This window comes from Castor canadensis, chromosome 12 (genome assembly GCF_047511655.1).
Source record: "Castor canadensis chromosome 12, mCasCan1.hap1v2, whole genome shotgun sequence".
Lineage (NCBI taxonomy): Eukaryota > Metazoa > Chordata > Mammalia > Rodentia > Castoridae > Castor > Castor canadensis.
This window is the reverse complement of record NC_133397.1, coordinates 107,600,876-107,622,743: the sequence shown is the minus strand read 5'-3', so window position 1 is coordinate 107,622,743 and position 21,868 is coordinate 107,600,876. Positions and strand designations below refer to the sequence as shown.

Here is a 21,868-nt window from a genome sequence, read left to right as displayed (position 1 = left end):
CTTATCTCTTGCCACCTCTCTTTGCCTGTCCCTAGCCCTTGCTTTCTTTCAAATGCTACTTAAGGCCAGACCTGCCAAAAGAAGCTGCTGTGCCATTTTCTCTCAGCCAGCCAGCCTGCTTATTAAACTTTTAGACATGAGATACCTCTCATGAGCCTCCTTTTTGTGTGGTGTGCAGCGTTTTCCTAACACCAACTACGCCTCAGCAACTGTGAACAAGGTAGTTGTGATCCTTGCCTTGGCTTACTGATTATAAAGAGGACAGACAAAATTACCAACTGTGGTACAGGCCATGACAGAAACAGAGACCACTATGACAGGGAGAAACAGAGATGGCGTCTCCTAGAGGTGACATTTATAGAACTCAGAACACTTAACAATAAAAGAACAAGTAATCCAATCAAAAAACAGGTAAATGATCTGAAGAGACACTTCTCAAATGGTCAATAGTACCATTATTGCTCAATTATCTTTAGCCATCAGGGAAATGACAATTAAAATACATTCAAATTCCATCTTGCCTCAGTCAGAATGATTATATATATGTAAATGCTGGCAACGAAGGATGTGAAGAAAAAGGAACTCTTATACACTTTTGGTGAGAATGTAAATTAGTGCAGCCACTATGAAGGTTCCTCAAAAAACTAAAGATAGAAGTACCATATGACTCTGGAGATATATGCAAAGGAAATGAGGTCAGTGCACAATAGAGACACTCGCACATCCATGTTTATTGCAGCACTCTTCACAATAGTCAAGCTATGGAATCAGTCCATGTGATTCACCCAAAAATGGATGAATGAATTTTAAAAATGTGGTACATATACACAACAGAGCACTGTTAGTCATAAAGAAGAATGAAATCATGTCACTTGCAGGAAAACGGTGGAACCGAGATCATGTTAAGTGAGATAAGCCAGACTCAGACTCACATTTTCTCTAGTGTGTGGAAATGTGAAAACAATGACCTGAGAGAAGGAATAGAAAGGTGACTAAGGGGAGGGAAGCAGGAACAGAAGGGAAGCTAGACTTAACCTTAAGACACACATGCATTATGGAAATCCCATGGTGGAGCCCAAAACTTGTCAACTAATGTGTGACATTAATGTTGTAAAGGTGGGGTACAAGGACATTCCACACAGAGGACCAGGGGCTGCAGGGAGGCACCTGGCCATGCATTCTCCAGAATAGCTTGGTGTTTTGATCCAACTTCCTGATTGGCTCATCTGAACTTGAGGTGGGCCGGTACTGACCCTCACTGGTACAGATTCTTAGAACTGCTAGTCATAGTTTCTTCTTTTCTTTTTTCTTTCTCTCTCTCTCTCTTTGCCCTTTTAAACTATCCCTAGGGAGCATTAAGGGGAATTAAGACATCCTTATAAGGAGAAGAGATATTAATTAAAAGGAAAACATTAATGTTCATTTGAAATATTTGTGGAAGTTACTGCAGCTAGGTTGGGTTTAGCTCAAATCAAGCAAGAGAGAGTTAATGAAGAAGAGCTGAATTTTCTTGCTCAGCAGGGCATTCCCATTCAGGAAGGATGCATTCCATTAATGTTGATCTTAAAGCCAAATTTGCAAATTTGAAATCTTCCATATTATTAGCCTTTCCAAGTCTGTCCACATGGTGGAGAACTAATGAAATCCATCCATCACTTTAGTTTCTAAAACGTCGCTACAGATTGAGCATCCCTGATCCAAAATCCAAAATCAGACATGTTCCAGAAGTGTGTTAACCTAATGCACTAGTGAAAATTCCACCCTCCTGACCTATGTGACGGAGCAGTCAAAATGCAGATGTGATAAAAAAAATTATATAAAATGACCCTCATGCCATGTGTGTACGGTGTTTATGAAATGTAAGTAAATTTCTCGTCCAATCTGGTATCCCATTCCCAAGAGAGCTCATCACGTATATACAAATATTTTACAATCTGAGAAAAAAATATGAAATCTGAAACACTTCTGGTCCTAAGTATTTCGGGTAAGGGATTCCCAACCTGTACTCAACTTAAACTTAAAAATTCTAAATTATTAGCAATATTATGATATAGAATCATTAACTGAAAGCTCATTACTTTCTGCACTTCCTCATGCCAGTAAGGGAATCGGAGATCATGTTTTCAGCTCCTCTCCAGATGAAGGAAAATAGAAATGTGGGTCTCAGTTGAGTGCATCGAGCTGTCACACCGATATTTGTTGCCAGCTGGTCACCTGTTGGCAGAGCCAGCAGAGAGCCCAGGGACGAAATCCAGCCTCCCCTTCTATATCCAGCCTCAAACAGATAGACCATCTCTGTCAGAACATCTTCCCCTTGTGCAAACCACTTCATTAACTAGAAAACCTCTCTGCTTAAGTGATGTTTAGTTATCAACTTGCATCTTAATATGTAACAAATTAAAAACTAAATTAACACTGAGGCAGTATCTTTCTGTTACATGTTATTTTGAGAGTTACCATGTTTGCCACAGACCACATTTTGTTTTGTTTTGTTTTTGCCTCAAACACACAGAGCTGAAAAGGAAAAAAATAAAACAGAACAAAGACTTCAAATATGTTTATTAGTGATTGCTTCTATTGATTTATTTTTAAACACATTGTGTTTCTAAAATCTCATCTTCCTTATTTTTCCTTCACTTACCTCAGTTCTTCATTCCATCCTTAATGAACATTTCTTCACCATGGGAGGATGATAGAGAAGAAAAGGAAAACTGGTCCACAGGACACTTGTAAGTGGCAAATGCCACAGCATTAGGACAATAGTCATTCAACAAACTAGGCTGAGAAGCCACTGTTAACAACCCAGGTAGAAAATCATCATCTTTATCATCACCTGAAATTTAAAAAGTAACTCCAAAGGAATTGTTTACTGCTTTGTCTGCAAAAATGGCTACAAACAGGAAGCTGAAGGGAGGAAACAAGTCTTTAGTGGGTTGTCAGAGCACTTAAGAGGTGTAGACTATAATTAGCCATATGCTAGACTTTCCAGCACACTAAGAAACAGGTATGACGGTGAGCATCTTCATGGCCTCGTGCTTCAGGTTAAAAGCAGAATGGTCCTTGAGTAAAAAACCCACCAAGGAAAGTAAGAAAAATGATTCCATTTTCCAGCTTCAACCATAGCAGAGGAGAGTGCTGTCTGCAGTGTCTGTGATGCATCCACAGCTCCTAGGCAGGGCCAACTGGAGTTTCTGTTTGAGAAAGTCTCCTTCAGCTTAAATCTCAGCCTTAACTAACATCTTTGTGGATCCTTTACACTATTTACAAAGGAATCAAATGTGACACAAAGATAATGTTGTTATATATTAATATTTCCAGATAAGAAAAAAAGTGACTCCCAGATGGGAACATACATCTAAGAGTGGTCTCTGGTGGTGGGATGAGGACAGGGGGACACAAACTTTTGGGAAGTTGGTGTCAAGTACTGACTGACTTTTGGTATGTGCCTTAGCCATTGTCAGCATTCATTTAACCTCCCTGAGATTTATCATTTCTTACATAATGTTGGGTTAGACTCTGTGATTTTTTAACACTATGGTATTCAAAATGTGTGTGTGTGTGTGTGTGTGTGTGTGTGTATGCCAGCACCTTGTCTCACACCCCCATTTTTCTATAAAAGCCTAGAATAACTTCCATTAGATTTGTAAACAGTCCTATGACTAAGAAAAAGGTGAAGAAGATTCTTGGCCACACAAAGTATCTATAGGACTGGAAAATGACACTGAGAATATTTGAAGTCTTATGTAGGAGGGGAAAAGTTACAGGAGGATTTGATTGGCTCTGTTTGGCTGAGAATAAGACACTTCTTATGCAAATCAAGGCTGAGGAAGAAGCTGGTTTACATTGTTTAAAATGCAATCTGATCTTTTGGCTCAAATAGCCACACGCCAGTAAATTAGGAATTAATTTGGTTCTGAAAATCATGCGATTCTTTTTGTGAATTTGTGCATTAATGGAGCTTTTTACTAAGTGATTTTGCCACAGCGGGGAGAAGATCTGGCTACATCCTTCCAAGGCAACTAACCCAGGGGAGAAGAGCCATTAGCCTGAGGAAGACTTAATGGACCTCAGCCGCCTTTAATCTGCTTGTTTCACAGTGCTGTTTTGGGTTGATTTCATGATAAGCAGCACACATGATTTTCACAATCTGTAACTCCCTCTTCCTTGTTTCCACCCCATCTATCCCTCCTCTACTGCTGCCAAGGACAAGCCCTTCACAGGAAAGCAGGGGACAGGGGAGGGGGTGGGGTACTTTGACCTGTTTACCACCATCCTTAGGAACGAGTGCTCAACCAACCCCCCTATTTTTTTTTGCAGTACTGGGGTTTGAACTCAGGACCTCACACTTGCTAGGCAGGTGCTCTAACACTTGAGCTGCACACCTCCAACCCCTCAACCACCCATGGTGGAATTAAGGTTAATACTTAGGACTTCTAGAATCTTTTAGAAGTCATGACCCCTCCTTTCTGAACCTGAGTAGATCAAGTTTATCAAACTTGTTTCTCTGAAATCTACTTTGGCCTCCTATTTTCTGAAAGCCGTATAAACTGCTGGTCTTACTAAATACAGCCCAGTGGGGTGAACCTGTGGATATGTAGGTCATGTGCAATACCCCACCCACTAAACTGGTTCACACAGTCCTAGTAAGCATCCATATTTGAATATTGGGAAACGGTGAGGCACTTGCCCCTGTCTAGGACCAATTTTTATCTACCCTACTGAAGCATGGCCTCAAATGATTGACGCCAGGGGTAGAGTAAATCCATCATGTGCTTTCCTAGTTGTAAGAACTCTATGTAAGACCCAGCAGCAGCAACGATATCAAAATGAGGAACACCACCACTGCCATTTTCAATAAAGATGGGCACTCAGGAATGAATTTATTGAATTAAATAAATGCAGTATTATCTAAGCTCTGTGCCTTCTTGGACAACATGCAAAATTGGGCTCTCAGCAAGCAAAACACTCTTTAAAATTCAAACATAATTAATGGCTAATTTCCCTCATATTTCATCTCTCTCCCTTCACCTCCTGAATTTTAGACCTTGCTCTATTTATACTCTTTGGTTTTACTGCTAAAGCTTGAGGCATAGAAATGGCCAATTTCTCCAAATTAAATTCCAACCTATTTTAATATTTGTTTTTCACCCACTTAACAACATTTGTTGAATGAAAGGCCAAACATCCATCTCACTGTTGGTTCCATTTCTTTTTTGCTGGTCTTTTCCTTTCTTGTCTTGCTCCTTCCTCCCAGACATCTACTCAGAAACACATCTAGCTCTTTGGTGATCTGTTTATTCTCATCACCTGTCTGTGTTTGTATCAATTTATTATTGACACTGATATCTGTTCTTTGGCTATCTTTATGAAGGAATGTTGCTTTGACATGTTATCTCTGCACGAATGAAGGTTTTTCACAGAGGACAAATACTCTTCAGATTTTTAAAAAATGCAGTACTTCTAGGTACATTTAGGCTGGTAAAGAACAATGCTTTCCAAGGGTTTGGAAGAATACTTTAACATACGTGAAATCTATAATCTCATACCCCAGGTTTCAGTGGCCACCAGAGACACCAATTATCCATGAACCACAAGACATGACAGTGGTTAGGTGCACAGGATTTGTAATAATAATAATAATAATAATAATAATAATAAAAAAACACTGATGACATCTGCTTTCGATGCAATTTACCAAAGTTAATCTTTCTCTTTTCTCTCATGGACCAAAGGGTGTGCATTTGATAGAAACTGTACTTTAAACATTATTTTAAGTTGTTATTATTAAATAGACTAGTTGTGCATGACTCCTGAATTACAAAAGGAAGACAGAAGTACTAGAAAACCGTGGTAGAAAAAGACTTATGTAAAAAGAAGAAAAATGGTCGGATGGAGACGATGTGCTCTGCGCGGAGGAACTCTGCGGTAGAAGCCACAGATCCAACACCTTGACCCTCAGGAGCGCTTTCATCAGTCAGGCTCTTCCTCCCGCGCATGCTCAGAGGCGGCCCGCAAATTAGGGCACGGAGATCCAGCAGGGACCTGGCTGGGTTAAGCGGGAATTGCAGGATCTTAAAGGGGAAACAGTCATTTAAAAGAGCAATGCCCATCAGCCCCACCATTCCTGGCCTAACCTTCCACCACAAACCTACTCCACTGTTAGGGCTCTCCATCTCAGTTAATAGCACCTCCATGCCCTCCCAGTCTGTCTGTTGTGGCTAAACATGGAAATTATCACCCGGTTCTCCCCGCTTGCGTTTGTAAAATGCAATCACTATAAATTTTTTTGTTGGTTTACTTTAAGTTTGCCTTCCTTTCTCCGTTTGTGTTGACACCCTGCTGGTTTAAGCTCTCCTCTGGGTTTGCCAGGGCCATTACAGTGTCTCAACCGGTGTCACGTGGCTACCCTCAGCTGACTTAGGTCGCATCACTCCAGCTTAGGACAGTCCTTTGGATCCCGGGGTCACCTGTCGCAAGTGTCCAGCTCCTGAGCACAGCCCAGGAGACCTCATTTCAGACACTCCTCAGGGTGCAAATTCTCTTCTCACATCACCATTGCTTCTGGCCCCAGTGTAAGTGAATAAATACCAAATATATAGAATAATTCTGGATCAACTTCACATGTGTAAATTTATAAGGATTAAATAAAACAGCCCAACTTCTACTTAACAATGTTTTAATTTAATTGTATTTCATATAAAATATTAATTTTAGTAATTGCTTTTTCTCTCAAACACATCATGATGTCAAGGAAAAAAAATTTCCACCGTGAAAAACATGACTCTTTTTCCAAAATGGAATGAGCCCAAGGTGGAAGAGTTTATTCTGTTCCATAAGTGGTGATGGAACTACCAGGAAGGTAAAGAGAGTTCTAGTAGCATTTGAAGGAATGCTTGTGCACAGAGCAAAGAATGTTAGCATGCTGTTCCTACATTATATACAAAGTGAATTAAAATTCCAGAAGGCACTGAGATCACAGGTGATCTTTCCTACTGGACATAATCACTTGTTTCTCTACCACATATCAACAGGCTGGCCTGTAACTTCACATTAGTTGTCTTTTTCTTTTGGTACTGGGATTTGAAATCAGGGCCTACATGTTAAGCCACTCCACCAGCTCCACTTCCCACCCCCCCTTTTTTTTTCTTTTTTGAGACAGGATCTGGGCTGGAGGATCACGATCCTCCTGATCTCTGCCTCTTGAGTAGCTAGGATTACAGGTGTGAGCTACCCCACCAGTGCCCGGCTGGTTGTCTCTTTTTAATACTAACAGGAAAGTCAAAAACAGGTAAAGGATACAGAATTAAGCCTATTGAACAATAAATACTTCATTACTTCATTGAAAAAACAACAGATCATACTCTGGGTTTTTCAATATTTCCAAGTTAAGGATAATTTTTCTTAACAATGAGACCATTGCTTCTCATTTTTCTCTTTTGGCTGTACTGGGGTTTGACTTCAGGGCTTTGTGCTTGCAAGGCAGTCACTCTACCACTTGGACCATACCCCCAGCCCTTTTTGCTCTGGTTATTTTGGAGATAGCAACTTGCTTTTTGCCTAGGCTAGCCTGGAGTGATTCTCTTATTTGGTGCTTCCCAGACACAGGGATGACTGAGGTATGCACCACCATGCCCAGTTATTGGTTGAGTTGGGGTCTTGTGGACTATTTTGCCTGGGGCTGGCCTTGAACTGTGATCTTCTAATCTCAGCTTCCCAAGTAACCTGGGATTACAAGTGTGAGCCACTGGTACCTGGCTTTAATTTTTTTCCAATTGAAAAACTTCCCAGGAATCTTCCGTATCAGTACTTTTGACATGATACTCTCTTCTTGAGACACCTAACAAAATTTTCCAGAACATAACATCTTTATGTCCTTCTAAGTTTCCTTAGACACAGAACTCTTGAAATCTGGTAGAAGTTCTTGGCTAATTTGAAAAAAGAATTGACATATTAAATAAGTACCAGCATTGTGGAACAGTGTGTCATATTAACAGTATGTGGATATTAAAAATGTAAGAGTAGCCAGGCATCAGTGGCTCACACCTGTAATCCTAACTACTCAGGAGGTAGAAATCAGGAGGATCCAGGTTCAAAGCCAGCCCAGGGAAATAGTTCACAAGATCCTATCTTGAAAAATATCATCACAAAAAAGGCTGGCAGAGTGGCTCAAAGTGTAGGCCCTGTGTTCAAATCCCAATATGGAAAAAAAAAAGTGTAACAGTAACTATCAAAATAATGACAATAATATTATTTTTAACAATAACAACAACAATGATAATGCAACCTATAGCTTCCAAAATAGCAAAATAGCTCCCAAAATTTGCTCCTCTGGAAGAGGCAGCAAAAAGGTTGTTTAACTGATCCAACAGATGGCCGGAAAGCTAAAAAGAAAGAAAGTGATAAACCGAAAACACAAAGTGAGGTGACAGAAATATTTCAATCCTATCATTCACAATAAATGTAAATGGACTTACTCACCTATTAAAAACCAGAAACTGTCAAACTGGATAGGAAAAAAGAAGTCCATCTTCCAGAAACATGCCTAGAACAGAACAAAACCAAAAGGATGAAAATAAAAAGATGACGTGCAAAAAGTAATGGAATAAAATTAGTACACGGTAAGATAAAAACGAAGGAGAAAAACATTGAAAGAGAAAAGAGCTGTTTCATCAGGATAAAATGAATGATTTAACTAGTACCTACAGAGATAAAAAGAGAACTTAAAAATGCAAAAGAGACAATTATTTTTGGAAGACCTTGATACCTTTATTAAAAATTGGTATAGTCACAGGAAAATTTAGTAATAATACAAGCTACTTTAATAAAATTAACAAGTTTGATCTAATGGATTAAAGAGAATCTTGAACCCTATCTTATTTTCAATGCATAAGATAGAGTTTTTAAATGATAACTACATATTAGGTCGCAGGAAAGCTTGGATAACTTCCCAGATTTAATATTACTTTTGTCCATTAAACATTTAAATGAATAATTACCAATAAAAATGGTTAAACATGGTAACAATGTTTAACAGAAAACTTAAAAAAATGCACTAAAAGAGTTGATGGATAAAAGAGTAAATTATAATGTCATGAAATCAATTTTAATTTTTTAGAAAAAAGTACTTCAAATCAAAACTTTCGAAGGGCTGGGGTGGGGGTGGCTCAAGTGGTAGACACACTTGCTTACCACGTAGGGCAAAAAAATACCGTAGTACCTAGACAGAAGTGTAGACACTTCCATGTGACGATCCTTTCATTTAATTATCATCCTTGCAGACCTGGGCTTGAACTCAGGGCCATGTACTTGCCAAGCAAGTACTCCACCTCTTGGGCCACAGCTCCAGCTCAGATTATTCTTCAAAGAGAACTGAAGAGTACAAAGACAACCGAAGGCAAATAAACTAAATCTAAAAGTAATTTACTTAGCTAGTTAAAAGAATTACAAAGTAACAAAACTAAGTACAATAAAGAATTCATATAATCCATGAGCTATACATACTAATATCTGCAATATAGTTCTGTGCTTCTTTGTAAAAAGAAATAGAAAAAAAACACACACACAAAAATCTTGTTATTTAAAAAATAATAAAGTAAGCTGTGTTGGTGGCACTGCGTGCAATCCCAGCAGTCAGGTGGCTGAGGCAGGAGAATCACGAGTTCCAGGTCAGCCTGGGCTACAACAGGGACCCCCTGTCTCAATAAACCAACAATAATTATGCAGACAAAACTCCCAAGAACAATGATACAAAAAAAGACAAACAATACTAAAAATGAAAAATGAGACATAAAATACAGCTATAGTGTGATTTTTAAAACCCTAAAAGAACAAAGTACACACGTTTATTCCAAAAACAACAGGAAAAGTAAATGAAATAAAAACGTTTCTAGATCCCTCCACCCCCCAGCCCTCTCTGAGCAGAAAAAGAAAAAAAAAGCTAACTCCAGATGGTTAACGGAGAGGCCACTGTAATTGTACAGTCCAGCATTCCTTTAATTGCTAAAATAGGGCTGGTGGAGTGGCTCAAGCCGTAATAAGCGCCTGGCATTCAAGGCCTTGAATTCAAACACAAGGCCTCCAAAAAAAACCCTCACAATAATTGCTAAAATAACCAGGCACTGATCAGTAATGGGGAGCTACCAATAAACTACAATAGACACGATTAACGGAGAATTTTCAGAGCATTAACAGGGACGCTGGCCAGACAAGGACACCCGCTGGTCACTATTTCCGTTCAACATACTGGAGTGGTCATGGTTTGGGCAATGGAATACTACGCAGCTGTTAAAAAGACAGTAAACAAACAAACAGCCTTGGGATAGTGGTACGAGGGGACTAAGGCAGGGGACCAGTGTCCCTTGGCCTTGTCACCTCTGCAGCCTGACAGCAACCTCACTTGAGATACCTTGGCAACCATCGTGTCCTGCCCAAAGATTTTTCTTTCGTCTTCTATGTTTCCTTTGTGCCTCTCGCCTCCCTCTGTAAGCAGGCCTCTCTCTGGGTCCTCGGCATGGCTGTCTGCATACTTGTCCCCAGGAGGCCGAGGGCTGGTCAGGGTTCCCAAGATCGCTGGGCGCTCTCCTCCCAAGGCGCTAGAACCCCGCGCGCCCCGCATTCAACTGGTTTGCGCAAGAGGACAGATAATGGCGCGCGGCGGCGGTGGCGGCGGAGCGCCGGGGGACCCGGCCCCTCCCGCGCGGTCTCCATCGCAGGCAGCGCCCCGCGCCGCACCCACTTCCTCCTCCCGCGGCCGGGCTGCGCGCACGGCTATCGCGCTCCCATCCCGGCTCTCTCGGCCGGGAAGCAGGGAGGCCGGGGCTCGGGGCGCGCGTCCCTGCACCGCCATCGCGCCCCGAACCCCCGCCGCCGCCGCCGCCGCCGCCCCCGCACTCCCATTGCGCCCGCGCGCGGCGCGCAGGGCCCGCCATGGACCTGGAGGAAGCGTTCCAGGCCGCGGGGGAGATGGGCATCTACCAGATGTACCTGTGCTTCCTGTTGGCCGTGCTGCTGCAGGTGAGTCCCCGGGTCCCGCCACCTCCTCCCGCCCGGTCCCGCCCGGCCCGATTTCGCGCCCAGGCCTCCGGGCCTTGGCCCGGCCCCGCGCACCCCGCGATGCGGCATCCGCGGTGGCCCGGAGCCCGCAGCGCCCCTCCGGTTCCGTCCCGCCACCCCAGGCCGAGTGGGGAGTGAGGGCGGGGGCTGCGGCTCCCTCCCGAGCGCCTTCATCCGCGGTGCCAACTGTATTACCTGCACAACCGAAAGGGAAATGCCCTAACCTGTGGCGCTGTCACCTTGAAATCTAGGACAGAGACAGCCCTGGTAACCCCCTCAACATAGATGGGATGCGGGGCTGCCGCCTTGAGCTCTGGGTATCCCCTTGCCAGATTTTTTTGGGGGTTGAGGGGGGGTCATCGTACTCCAGGGTCTTCTGTGCACAGGATTTTCGAATTTTGGTTTTCTTTGGTTTAAGTTCTGCTGGGTCGTTCAGCCCTGGGACCAGCCTTGGGCTGGGACTTTTCTAAGCCACGTAGTGCTGTCTACAGTGTGTGGTTACCAGGCGGAATCCCCTCCTCATCAGATAGAAAGAATTCTAAGAGCCTGCTTGCACACCCTAACTTTAAAAATGTGAGTTCCAGCTCGTGTGGGGGTGCATGCCTGAAATCCCAGCACCTGGCGGAGACTGAGGCAGGAGATTGTGAGTTCCAGGCTACATAGCAACATCCTGTCTCAAAAAAAAAACAAACAAAAAAACCCAAGACCTGTACATGTAGTTCAGTGGAAGAGCACTTGCTCAAAGCCCTGGATTTGCTCCCCAGCACCACCACCACCAACGAAAAGGAGTTCCATATGCTAAAAGTCACTACAGCTTAACTTCGTCAGGTACAACTAAAAAGACCCATTTGACATGAGGCCGCTGTCGCTGTCCTCATCATGACGGGCTGGGGGGGCGGGGTCGGGGGGAGGAGCTAACGGTTAAGCCGTTAGTTAGCAGTTAGTTAGCAGTTAGTTAGCAGTTGCGATGATTATTGCACAAGAAATGCGGGGTGGTCACGAGTGCAAACACCGCCAAACTTTGCGTAAGGCTCCACAGGAAGATAGGGAGATACAGGCTGATGTACTGATTCTCTTTCCATTAAAATGCTCAAAAGTTCCGTTGATTTTATCACCAGCCAGAAAAACAGTTCTAATGGTGGACTGCTGTATGCAGACAGTTCTTTCTCTTAGCAGCACAACTTTCAGATCACAAATATGCAATGTTCTGCAGTTTTTTGAAGTTTGTTCTTTTAGGATGAAATGCACTTTCCCGTGAAAGCCTAGGAGTATTTAGGACAGAAAATAGAATTGTAGCATGATATGTGGCCTTCATCGATGATGGTTTCTTTGAGAATGTTCTTATTCTAACCAAGAATCCCAGGAATAGACTTCCTCTCTGAGCAGTCCCTCCTGTCACTTCCCTCTTCCTGCCCTCCACCCACTTCCTGTGTTATCATCCTCTTCCCTGCCTAGCCAGGTGTCCACTGACTCAGAGTAAATTTTTCTTGAATGTAGTATGGTATTGAAAAGACGAATGTTCTGAGCCAGGACTTGCTAACATTTCCCTTACTTTTATTTATGGTTGACCCAGTTTTTTAGACTTTCCTACCAGAGACTTCCAAGCCCTTGAACACGATTGTTCACTAAACCTTGGCTGATGTACAGTCAATATTTGCCAATCCAGGACCAGGTCTTGAATGGCTGTTGATCTTGTGGGTGGGGGCTGGGGAGACACCCTAAAGCTACCCCTATACCGGCAGAAGGCTCCAGGGAGGAAAGAATTAATTTGTCATGGCCACCACTTGTTCATGTGCACTCAGTCTCCTCCCTGAGATGTAGGATCCAAGTAGTTGTAGGGCCACCCAAAACTGCCTAACCAGGAGGGTCAAGATCCCCAAAGGTCACTCTACTGAGCCTGTGGCTTAGAGGTGTTTTGGGCTAGCTTGGCTCGCTGATGAAGTGCAAGTGTTTGGGAGACCCATTATATACTTGTACCATGGATGATTTTGCCTCCCCAAACAAAGGAAAAGTAAGAAGTCCTTTACACAGAGCTGGCTTAAATGAAAAGAGATTGATGTGTATCTGCTTTTAACATAATAGGACCTCTCTAACCAGTGCCCAAGGAGCGGGGGAGGCATTGCTGTCATCTTTACTGTGGTTTGGTAATGGTTGTCCCCAGCCCAGAGGCACAGAACTCAAGGGAGAAGAGATGGAGCCTTTACAGACGCTTTTACGTTTTCCTTCTCTAGGACTATTGCTATTTTAAAAATGGGTTTCACTTCTTTTACTTCAAGTACATCCAAGTTCAAACTCAGTGGACAAAGCCACCTCTAAAGGTCTTTGGGAAACTGCTTTCTAGAATTATTGATGCCCTCAATCTTCCGAAATTCTTTTAAGTTTGTTCTTTCAAGTTGAAATGCACTTTCGGCATAGGAGTATCTAAGACAGAAAACAGAATTGTAGCATGATATGTGGCCTTCATCGATGATGGTTTCTTTGAGAATGTTCTTATTCTAAGCAAGAATCCCAGGAATAGACTTCCTCTCTGAGCAGTCCCTCCTGTCACTTCCCTCTTCCTGCCCTCTACTCTTTTTCCTGTGTTGGTTACCTCACTACCCAGTTTCTTTTGCCTGGAGACTGGTCTTCTACATCTTGCAAACAATCTAGAAACTATAGTGGTCATCTTTCAGATGTGGAAAGAAGAGATGAGGGTTTTGTCACTGTCTTTCTAGTATAAAATGCAAATGCCCTGATGAAATGTGTAGTCTTAACCTTCATAAAGAGAAAGGATTGCAGTAGACACTTCTCTCTCTCCCCTCCCCCCTCTGTCTCTCTCGCTATTGCTCTCTCTCCCTTTCTCTCTCTTTGATGGTAACAGGGTTTGAACTTGGGGCTTCACACTTGCTAGGCAGGCACTCTACTGCTTTAGCCACACCTCAGGTCCTTTTTGTTCTGGTTATTTTGGAGATAGGGTCTTGTTTTGCCCAGACCAGCCTGGACAGCAATCTTCCTATTTTATGTCACTAGGTTGACAGGCACACACCACCATATCCAGCTTTTTTTTTTTTCCTCCATTGAGATGGGGGTCTTGCAAACTTTTTTTTCCCCCAGGCTGGCCTGGAAGCTCAATCTTCCTGATCTCAGCCTCCTGAGTACCTTGGGATGACAGGCACACACCACCAGGCCCAGGTAGTGGTTGACATGGAGCTCCAGAACTTTTTCCCAGGCTGGCCTCAAACTGCAGTCCTCTAGATCTCAGCTTCCCAAGTAGCTAGGATACAGGTGTGTGCCACCCGTGCCCAGACAGTCAAAAAAATTCTTAACTTCAAAATGCACTTGTCTTCCCTAAGTGAGAGTTATTTGTGCTGTTTAAATATGAATTCTACTTAGTTTATTAGTGTTTCTTACTGTTTTGTATTTGTGTGTGTGTGTGTGTGTGTGTGTGCGCTTGTTACCAGGCTGTCTGGAAAAGGCAGGTTAGAATACAATTCATCTTTCTTGCTTCTCTTAGACATAAAACAAAAATGACCCTGCTTCTTTGTTCTAAGTCAGGGGCACCAGCCCTCAAGAGCTGGAGTTTTCCTCAGGATCATGAATCATAGGTTGTAGTATAATTTGCAGAGAATTCAAGTCATCCCTTAGTCAATAGGAACATGTAACCTGTGACAAGCATTAGCTTCCCCTGCTGATGCTGTGCTGTGAACCCCATCTTGAGCCTAGTATCCAGGAATGCATTATTTTTATGGAAAACCCTAAATAACCCAACTTTACTTTTCAAATCCTAGAACTACCAAGGCGTTAATATGATGCTTGCAGTAAATATCTTTTCTTGACATTTTAGAAAGTGCAGTGAGTGAACAGGTACTCTGCGGAAGACGAATAGACCATAGTCAACACATGAAAAGATGTTTGCCTTCATTGGTCATCAGGGGCAGCCATATTAAAATGACGACGAAATATCATTTCACACTTATTATAGTAGCAAACATTGAAGTCTAACAGTACAAGTGTGATTAAAATGAGGAAAAATAAAACTTGGTAGCAGTTAGCAAAATTAAAACCAGGCATTGAACTCCTAGACACAAACTCTCTGGTCCATTGTGAACATGTGTATAGGGAGGTATTTATTACAGTTGTGTCTATAATAACAAAAATTAGAAAGCACCTAAATGACTTTCAGGAAGAGACTGGATGAAGTGTAGCTGAAGGATGACAGAGTGAATACATCACCTAAAATGAACAGATGAGACCTGCATACAGCTGAGTGGATGAACTCTAAAACACAAATGCTAAGTGAAAGAAAATACGCAAAGTGATAAATACAATATAAATTTTAATATAATCAAAGTATCATTCTTAACACAAGAATTTAAAATATACTACTATATTTAGTTTATGAATGCATATACATAATTTAGAAGCATGAATGCGTGCAGTAGAAGTCCACTCAGTTCATGTGACTGGTTGTCTTCTGTGGGGTGTCTATTACAGTCTGGCCTGTAATATTTTATTTTAAAATCTGAAGCAAACATAAATTTTTATCATTTGTTCCTTATGATAGTGGGTTCACGAGTCTTATTTTATTCATTTTGCTTTTCCAAGTAATAACACAGTAATGAAAACAAGGTACTTATATTTGGGAGCGAATGCTACAATTTGGTTTATGAAAATAATGGCTCATTATTTTCAGTTGATAGTCCTTTAATTCATCACAGCCATGAGTTGTGGTCATTTAACACAGGTGGGTCAGGTAGAGTGAGTTTTGTGCAGTGTCCTTAATAAAGGTTGCGTAGAACCGCTGTCACCATGCCATATCTGTCACCATGTCCTTCCCTCCACAGAAGATTCACAGGAAGTCACCTCCTGGGGCTGAGATGATAACTGGTTCTTCTAAACCCCTTGCCATAAGTAAGTGAGGAGAATCACACTGTACACCTTGGTGATGACCTTATTGTATTACAGTCATTAAGACCAGCCCTCAGCACCACCACGGACTCAGCCATTGCAAGAACCTGTGCAACTCTTAGTGACCATTTCCCTATGTTGACCCCAAGACACGTGACCATCTACTTACATTCTCTGCTATTTGAACAAGTTTTATGCTGTTCCTACCTTCATATTTAGACAGACGATGGGTGGGCCTCTTCAGAGTTTAGGATGAACTTGGGACTTTCTGCCTGGTGTTCCTTCCACCAGTTGAGGTGGGTGGGGCCCTGCAGGTCAGAGAGACCAAAGCCACACTTCCCTCTGTGCACCCTCAGGAAGAGTGGCTGTCTTCAGGCAGACACTGCCCCCTGGTGTAAAGCAGGTAACGTTGCAAATCTGTTAGACCCTGATTTCCTTCCAGGGAGGCAGTGGGGAGACAGAGGAGGCCTCCAAAAAGTGTAGAGGGCTCCTTTGGGCCTGGAACAGCTGGAGAGATGGAATGTGTTTTGGAAAGCAGCTAGCTTGATGCTTTTGTAGACCCAAGGCCACTCACAGCTGCTTGACATGTCCCCAGACCGAGAAGGCATTAGGTTCCAGGAACACACAGAAGATGTCATCAAAAATATGAAAACAGGCAACGGGAATGGGACTGAAGGACAATGGACTCAGACACTGTGCCACTCTGCTGCAAGATGACTGAGCGACCCCTTGTCTCCACTGTGCACGTGGAAATGGCTGGATCTTGAGAGTTTAATTCGTTTTGCAAGTTTAAGTTTTCTTAAAGTTAGCCAGTACCTAGTCATAATTGCTGTACTTTGTTAACCTTGAGGTTTTCAGAACACTAGGCTGGTTCCTCACTATAATTAGAGGCTGTCTTAGGAGCAAAAGATCATCAGATCCAAGACACACAGAACTGGGCCATATCTTCACTGACTTCCTTGACCAAACAAACACTCATGTATGCCAGTGTCTGCGTTCATAGGAATTACCAACTATGCCACAAGCAGTATATAGCGAGTGTAGAAATAGAGACTCTAGAAAAGAAAGCAGAAATAACCATCAGAGCTTCTGCCACCTGAAAAGAAAATGTGTGGGTATTATGTGAATATGCATTTTTTATATTTTTTATGGAAATGTGCACCGTAACCCAATTTTGTCTCGTTGCCTCGCTGGGCTCAGAAGTGACCCTTACATTTTTAATAACTGCAGCATGGTACTTGTATATATGGCTGTACCATAATTTGCACATTTAGTTCTCTTTCACTGCATTTGTCTGTTTCCTCTCTTTCTCAGTGTAAAATCCCACACAGCCTGTGGTATTGGGCTTTTCTTTTGTTCTGGACTTCAGTTCTTGCTGTTGATTGATAACTGCCTTTCTCAGTTCCAAATTTCTGATTGCTCTGCTCTCCTTCTCCATGTTCATCGTCCCCTCTTCATGGATAAAACTGAGGGCCATTTGGTGTAACCTTACCAACTCCTTTCCTTTACTTCGAAATTTATCTTCATTCTCACCTGTAATGTTTTCCACAGAGACATTCCCTCTCTGTCAAATCAATGTCTAAGAGGGAAACACTTTTTTTTACCTCCTCCAGGGATATCCACTTTTCTTTGTTCTTGATTCCATGGTGCGCCATCACTATTTTTTTCTTTGGTGGTACTGAGGTTTGAACTCAGGGCTTCACGCTTGCAAGCAGGTACTCTACCACTGGGGCTATTCTGCCAGCTCTATTTGTGTTGGGTATTTTCAAGATAGGGTCTCTTGAACTATTTTCCCCTGCTGGCTTCAAACCACGATCTTCTTGATCTCTGCATCCTGAGTAGCCAAGATTACAGGCATGAGCTGCCAGCTCCCAGCTCATCAGGTATTTCTAATTCCATTTCTTTCTTCACTCTGCCATGCCAACAACTAGCCTTCATGGCAGAGTCAGGTGGTAATATGAAGATTGTGTTAAGTGGCATTAACACACAAAGCAGGAGGTAATTTCTGTTTTCACTTCTGTCTATCTAAGGAGAGTCTCATTTGGTGCTAGCACTTCTCAAAACATTCACAAATATTTCTGCTTTAACAAAGGAATGAATGAGAATTGAATTAAAGGAGACTCAGGCTTCAGCAGAAAACGTTACCTGATATCATTGTTCTGTTTCATTGTATTTATTATTCATTTCTGACTTCTTTTTAAATTATGAAACACTTCAAATGGAAAAATGAACGGAATAATATCACAGACACACAGGTACCTTCTTCCAGATTTAGTAAATGCTACGATTTCGCCTGATTTGTTCAAAGTTGTGTCTGCCATAGGTGAACCAGAGAGGAAGGGAACAGAGGACATAGACTGACCAGTAATGCATGGTGGCGATTCGTCTTGTCCACACGCTGTTGTGGCAGCTGGTTCCACAGTCTTTGTGCGTAGTGTTAGAGTTTCAGGTCTGCAAGGCAGGCCCTTGGGCAGGGAAGACATGATCCGAAACCATTAGAACTGACTGGAATCCACACCATTCTCACTGCTCCTGCCTTGGTACCCTTCATCACAGACTTACACATCACTTGGCCAAGAAGTCAGAGCAACTGGAAGGGAGGAAGCGGAGCCACACCAACAAGGTGGACCAGAAACAAATGGCAAAGTAGGTGAGGCCCAGCACACCTGCCCCGACCTCCTAAGAAAACAAACAGAAGCAACACTTGGCTTTATAACCTCGTGTTTATTTATGTCTGGTTTTAGAATAGTTTTTGGTGGCTCTGGGGATTGAATTCAGGGCCTCACTCTTGCTAGGCAAGTTTTCTACCATTTCAGCCACATCACCAGCCCTTTTTTGCTACAGTTATTTTTCAGTGAGGGGCTCCTGTGTTTTGCCCAGGGCAGGCCTCAGACTGAGATCCTCTTGTCTACAGTCTCCCACTTACCTGGGACCATACATGTATGCCACTATGCCCGGCTTGTTGGTCAAGATGGGGATCTCACTAACCTTTTGCCTGGGCTGCCCTCAAACTCTCATCCTCTGTTTCCTGAGTAGCTGAGATTATGGGCTTGAGCCACTGAGCCTGGTCAAGATTTCTTACAGACATGACAGGCCATTAGAAAATTCATCTCCACTCCCACAGCTAATGACATGAAGCAGTATTTCCCTGGTAAATAATACAGCCAATTAATGCTGTATGATTAGGAAATTAGGAGACTGTGGTCTATAGTAGTCCATTAAAGCCTTCAGAAAGATGGCTGAGCTTGAGTTGAACTTTGAAACTTGAGCTTAGAGAGGAAGGTGATTTCAAGTGGAAAAACACAATAAAAAAAAAAGGAGGGACTAACTTAAACCCTTGCTTTACGGAATGTGGTCCACACCAGCAGCTTTGTTGGGGCTGATTAGAAATGCAAAATTTACACTCTACCCTTGACCTTGGGAGTCAGATGCCACCCACTGAAATCTGGGAAGCATATCGTGCTCTACAGTTTTCTGCAAAGCATCCATTGGACCCTTAAGATAGAAGAGCTAGATATGAATGAGTTAAATAAGGATGTACACCAGTGTCCAGTCTTATTGGAAGAAGACCTGAGGCTTAAGGAGGCGTGACCAAAGCTGGGGCTCCCACTCAGGTATTCAGATTCAGAAGTTTTTACGCCACACAATGACTGAGTTGTGCTTGGAGAATTGAGTAGGCCAGTGCAAAAAACTTGAGTGTGGATTAGTTAGCAACTGGATTATAGAAAATTGATCTTTTATCCATTTATACATTGTGACCAGAAGAGTTCCAGGATGACTGGTCTGGTGGCATTGTACAGGCAGATTAGAATAGGGACGAGAGAGTACTTAGGGGTGCTAGATATTCAGGGTGTATAAGTGCATTCCAAATATTAAACACAGAAGTAGGTTCTGACAGGAAGTCAGCCATTTGATACCTGTCAATATCCATTTTGTGCCTCACCTGAGCACCTGATCCTGCCTCCATGATTAGGGTCTTGATCACATTATGCCTTTGGTTCAGTCAATTACATCACAGAGTCCTAAGCACATAAGTGACTAACAATAATTCTGGCTGTGTCACAGTGGAAGAGTGCCTGTCTACAACATGCAAGACCCTGAGTTCAACCCCAAGTTGAACCGAAAAAACTAACAGTAACGGCAACAATAAAACCATCTTTGATCTTGTCCCCTTTATTTCCCCTGACAAAAGCCCTGGCCCCAAAATTAGGTGGCTTCTGTTCTCATCGCGGGTTTGCTATCAGTGCTGTATGAAACCTTGAATGGCTCAGTTAATCATCCTGCTTAGAAAATAAACATCACACATAACCATGACTTCACAGGGTAAGACTTTCTGATGAGATAATTTACGAGAGACTCTTGGTTTCCTGAGAAGGGTTTTGAAAGCTTATAATGGTGTTAATATAAAATTACTTTTAAAACCTTCACTTTTTGAAACTTTTAAAATTTTAATCCCCTAGTGCATTTTAGTCACTTTTCTAATTATAATTACATTGGAAAGGAGAAAAAAAAACCATCCTGCCATCTGTGGCACTTGTTCTCCTTCCCTGGAGGTAAAGCCAGAGAAGATAATGATTTATTTGAGCTGTTGTTAGTCCCACTAGAAAGGGGAATGGATGGTGGTTTCTTATTGTCGCTTCAAGGCCCATCTGCTGATGGGTGCGATTTCATTAGGCAAAATTGATGTGGGTAAGTATGTACATGCTAGAGGTAGAGGAAGAGTAGAGGAAAGAAGGAAGAATGTTTTTGTTCTCTGGAGAAAAGGATCAGGATGTGTGAGCAGTGTGAAATTGTCACAAAGATGGCAGACAAAGGAAAACCACCCCCTTTGACTTCCTACAGCTGTGTGACCCATGTCCCTGCCTCTAGTATGGAGGATCTGCCATTACTACACGTGTGCATGGAGTCTAAGCCTTGCTTCTCTGCCTGAGCTCATGGTGTCCTTGTGTAGCTGTGGTCATATAGTGTCACTGATGCCTGTCTTCTGTCTCGCTTAGAACAAAGCGTGATCGTGGAGTTTTAAGGTTTTGTTGAAGCGCTGCATAGAAGAGTTGCAGGTTTCTGGCCTTTTTCTGTTGACATAAAACTCTGGCTGTGTATGTTCTGTTGAAGGCCTTGTATGTGTGTGTGTGTCTGTGTGTCTGTGTGTATGTGTCTGTGTGTGTGTCTGTGTGTATGTGTCTGTGTGTGTGTCTGTGTGTATGTGTGTCTGTATGTGTGTGTCTGTGTGTCTCTGTGTGTGTGTCTGTGTGTGTGTGTGTGAGCGTGCATGCCTGTGCTTGTGCCAGGGAGACGTTGTGAGGGTGGAAGGAGGGTGGAAAAGCTGAGAAAGATGGAAAGTGTTCATTCTCCCAGGAGCAAAGTGGTTAGTGCTGGTTAACACACATAATGCTCTCTAAGTAGGTTTCATTGTTCCTTACAGTATGGATAAAGGTCCATATTGGCACCAACTCTTCATTTTTGAATTACTTTCTCCAAACTGTAGTGTTCACTGAGAAAGGGGACCTCAGAACGAAACACACCTCAGATTAGAGAACGCTTTTTCCTTAAATGTTGCTTATCCTAGAACAATCCAGATAAAACATGTGTTGAAAATATGCATATTCAACAGCTGGTGTGTCATTAGCACGATAGAGGCACACGCACTTATTAGTGCTCCTTCCTGATCATGTGCTCATTCTCTTGTGTGTAGGCCCTAGGTCACGTGCTTTTGGAAGCACAAAGGTGAGTCAGACCTGTATATGTAGTGAAGAAGTGGATGTGCGTTCTAGAAAAGTCTAAATAGAGCTTTGTGGGCGAGCAGAAGCAGGAGAGGACTTCAGGAGAGTGGGAGAGGAAGGCAAGATGGTAAGGAGAGCAGTATCTGAGGTGACATCTTAGAGGTGGAAAAAGTTCATGGCAAAACAAGGTGCCTTCCCCCAAGGTAGAA

General features: G+C 42.7%; 1 protein-coding gene and 1 long non-coding RNA gene across 3 annotated transcripts in view; one reads left to right on the top strand and one right to left on the bottom strand.

Moving 5' to 3' along the window:
- Positions 1 to 2,440: 2,440 nt before the first annotated feature.
- On the bottom strand, positions 2,441 to 10,849 carry LOC141414915 (uncharacterized). The gene is made up of 3 exons (XR_012439901.1): positions 10,406 to 10,849; positions 8,479 to 8,542; positions 2,441 to 6,046 (listed from the first exon to the last, which is right to left on the bottom strand). It is a non-coding gene; the product is annotated as an uncharacterized lncRNA (long non-coding RNA).
- Positions 10,850 to 10,854: 5 nt separating this feature from the next.
- Positions 10,855 to 21,868, top strand: part of Slc22a15 (solute carrier family 22 member 15) — a 61,782-nt gene continuing 50,768 nt past the window's right edge. For both annotated transcript variants that reach the window (XR_002213789.2, XM_020186478.2), the window contains exon 1: positions 10,855 to 11,013. Coding sequence is in view for 1 of the 2 variants with exons in the window: in XM_020186478.2 (XP_020042067.2) it covers positions 10,927 to 11,013 (87 nt within the window). In the remaining variant the exon portion in view is untranslated. The remainder of the gene's footprint in view (positions 11,014 to 21,868) is intronic.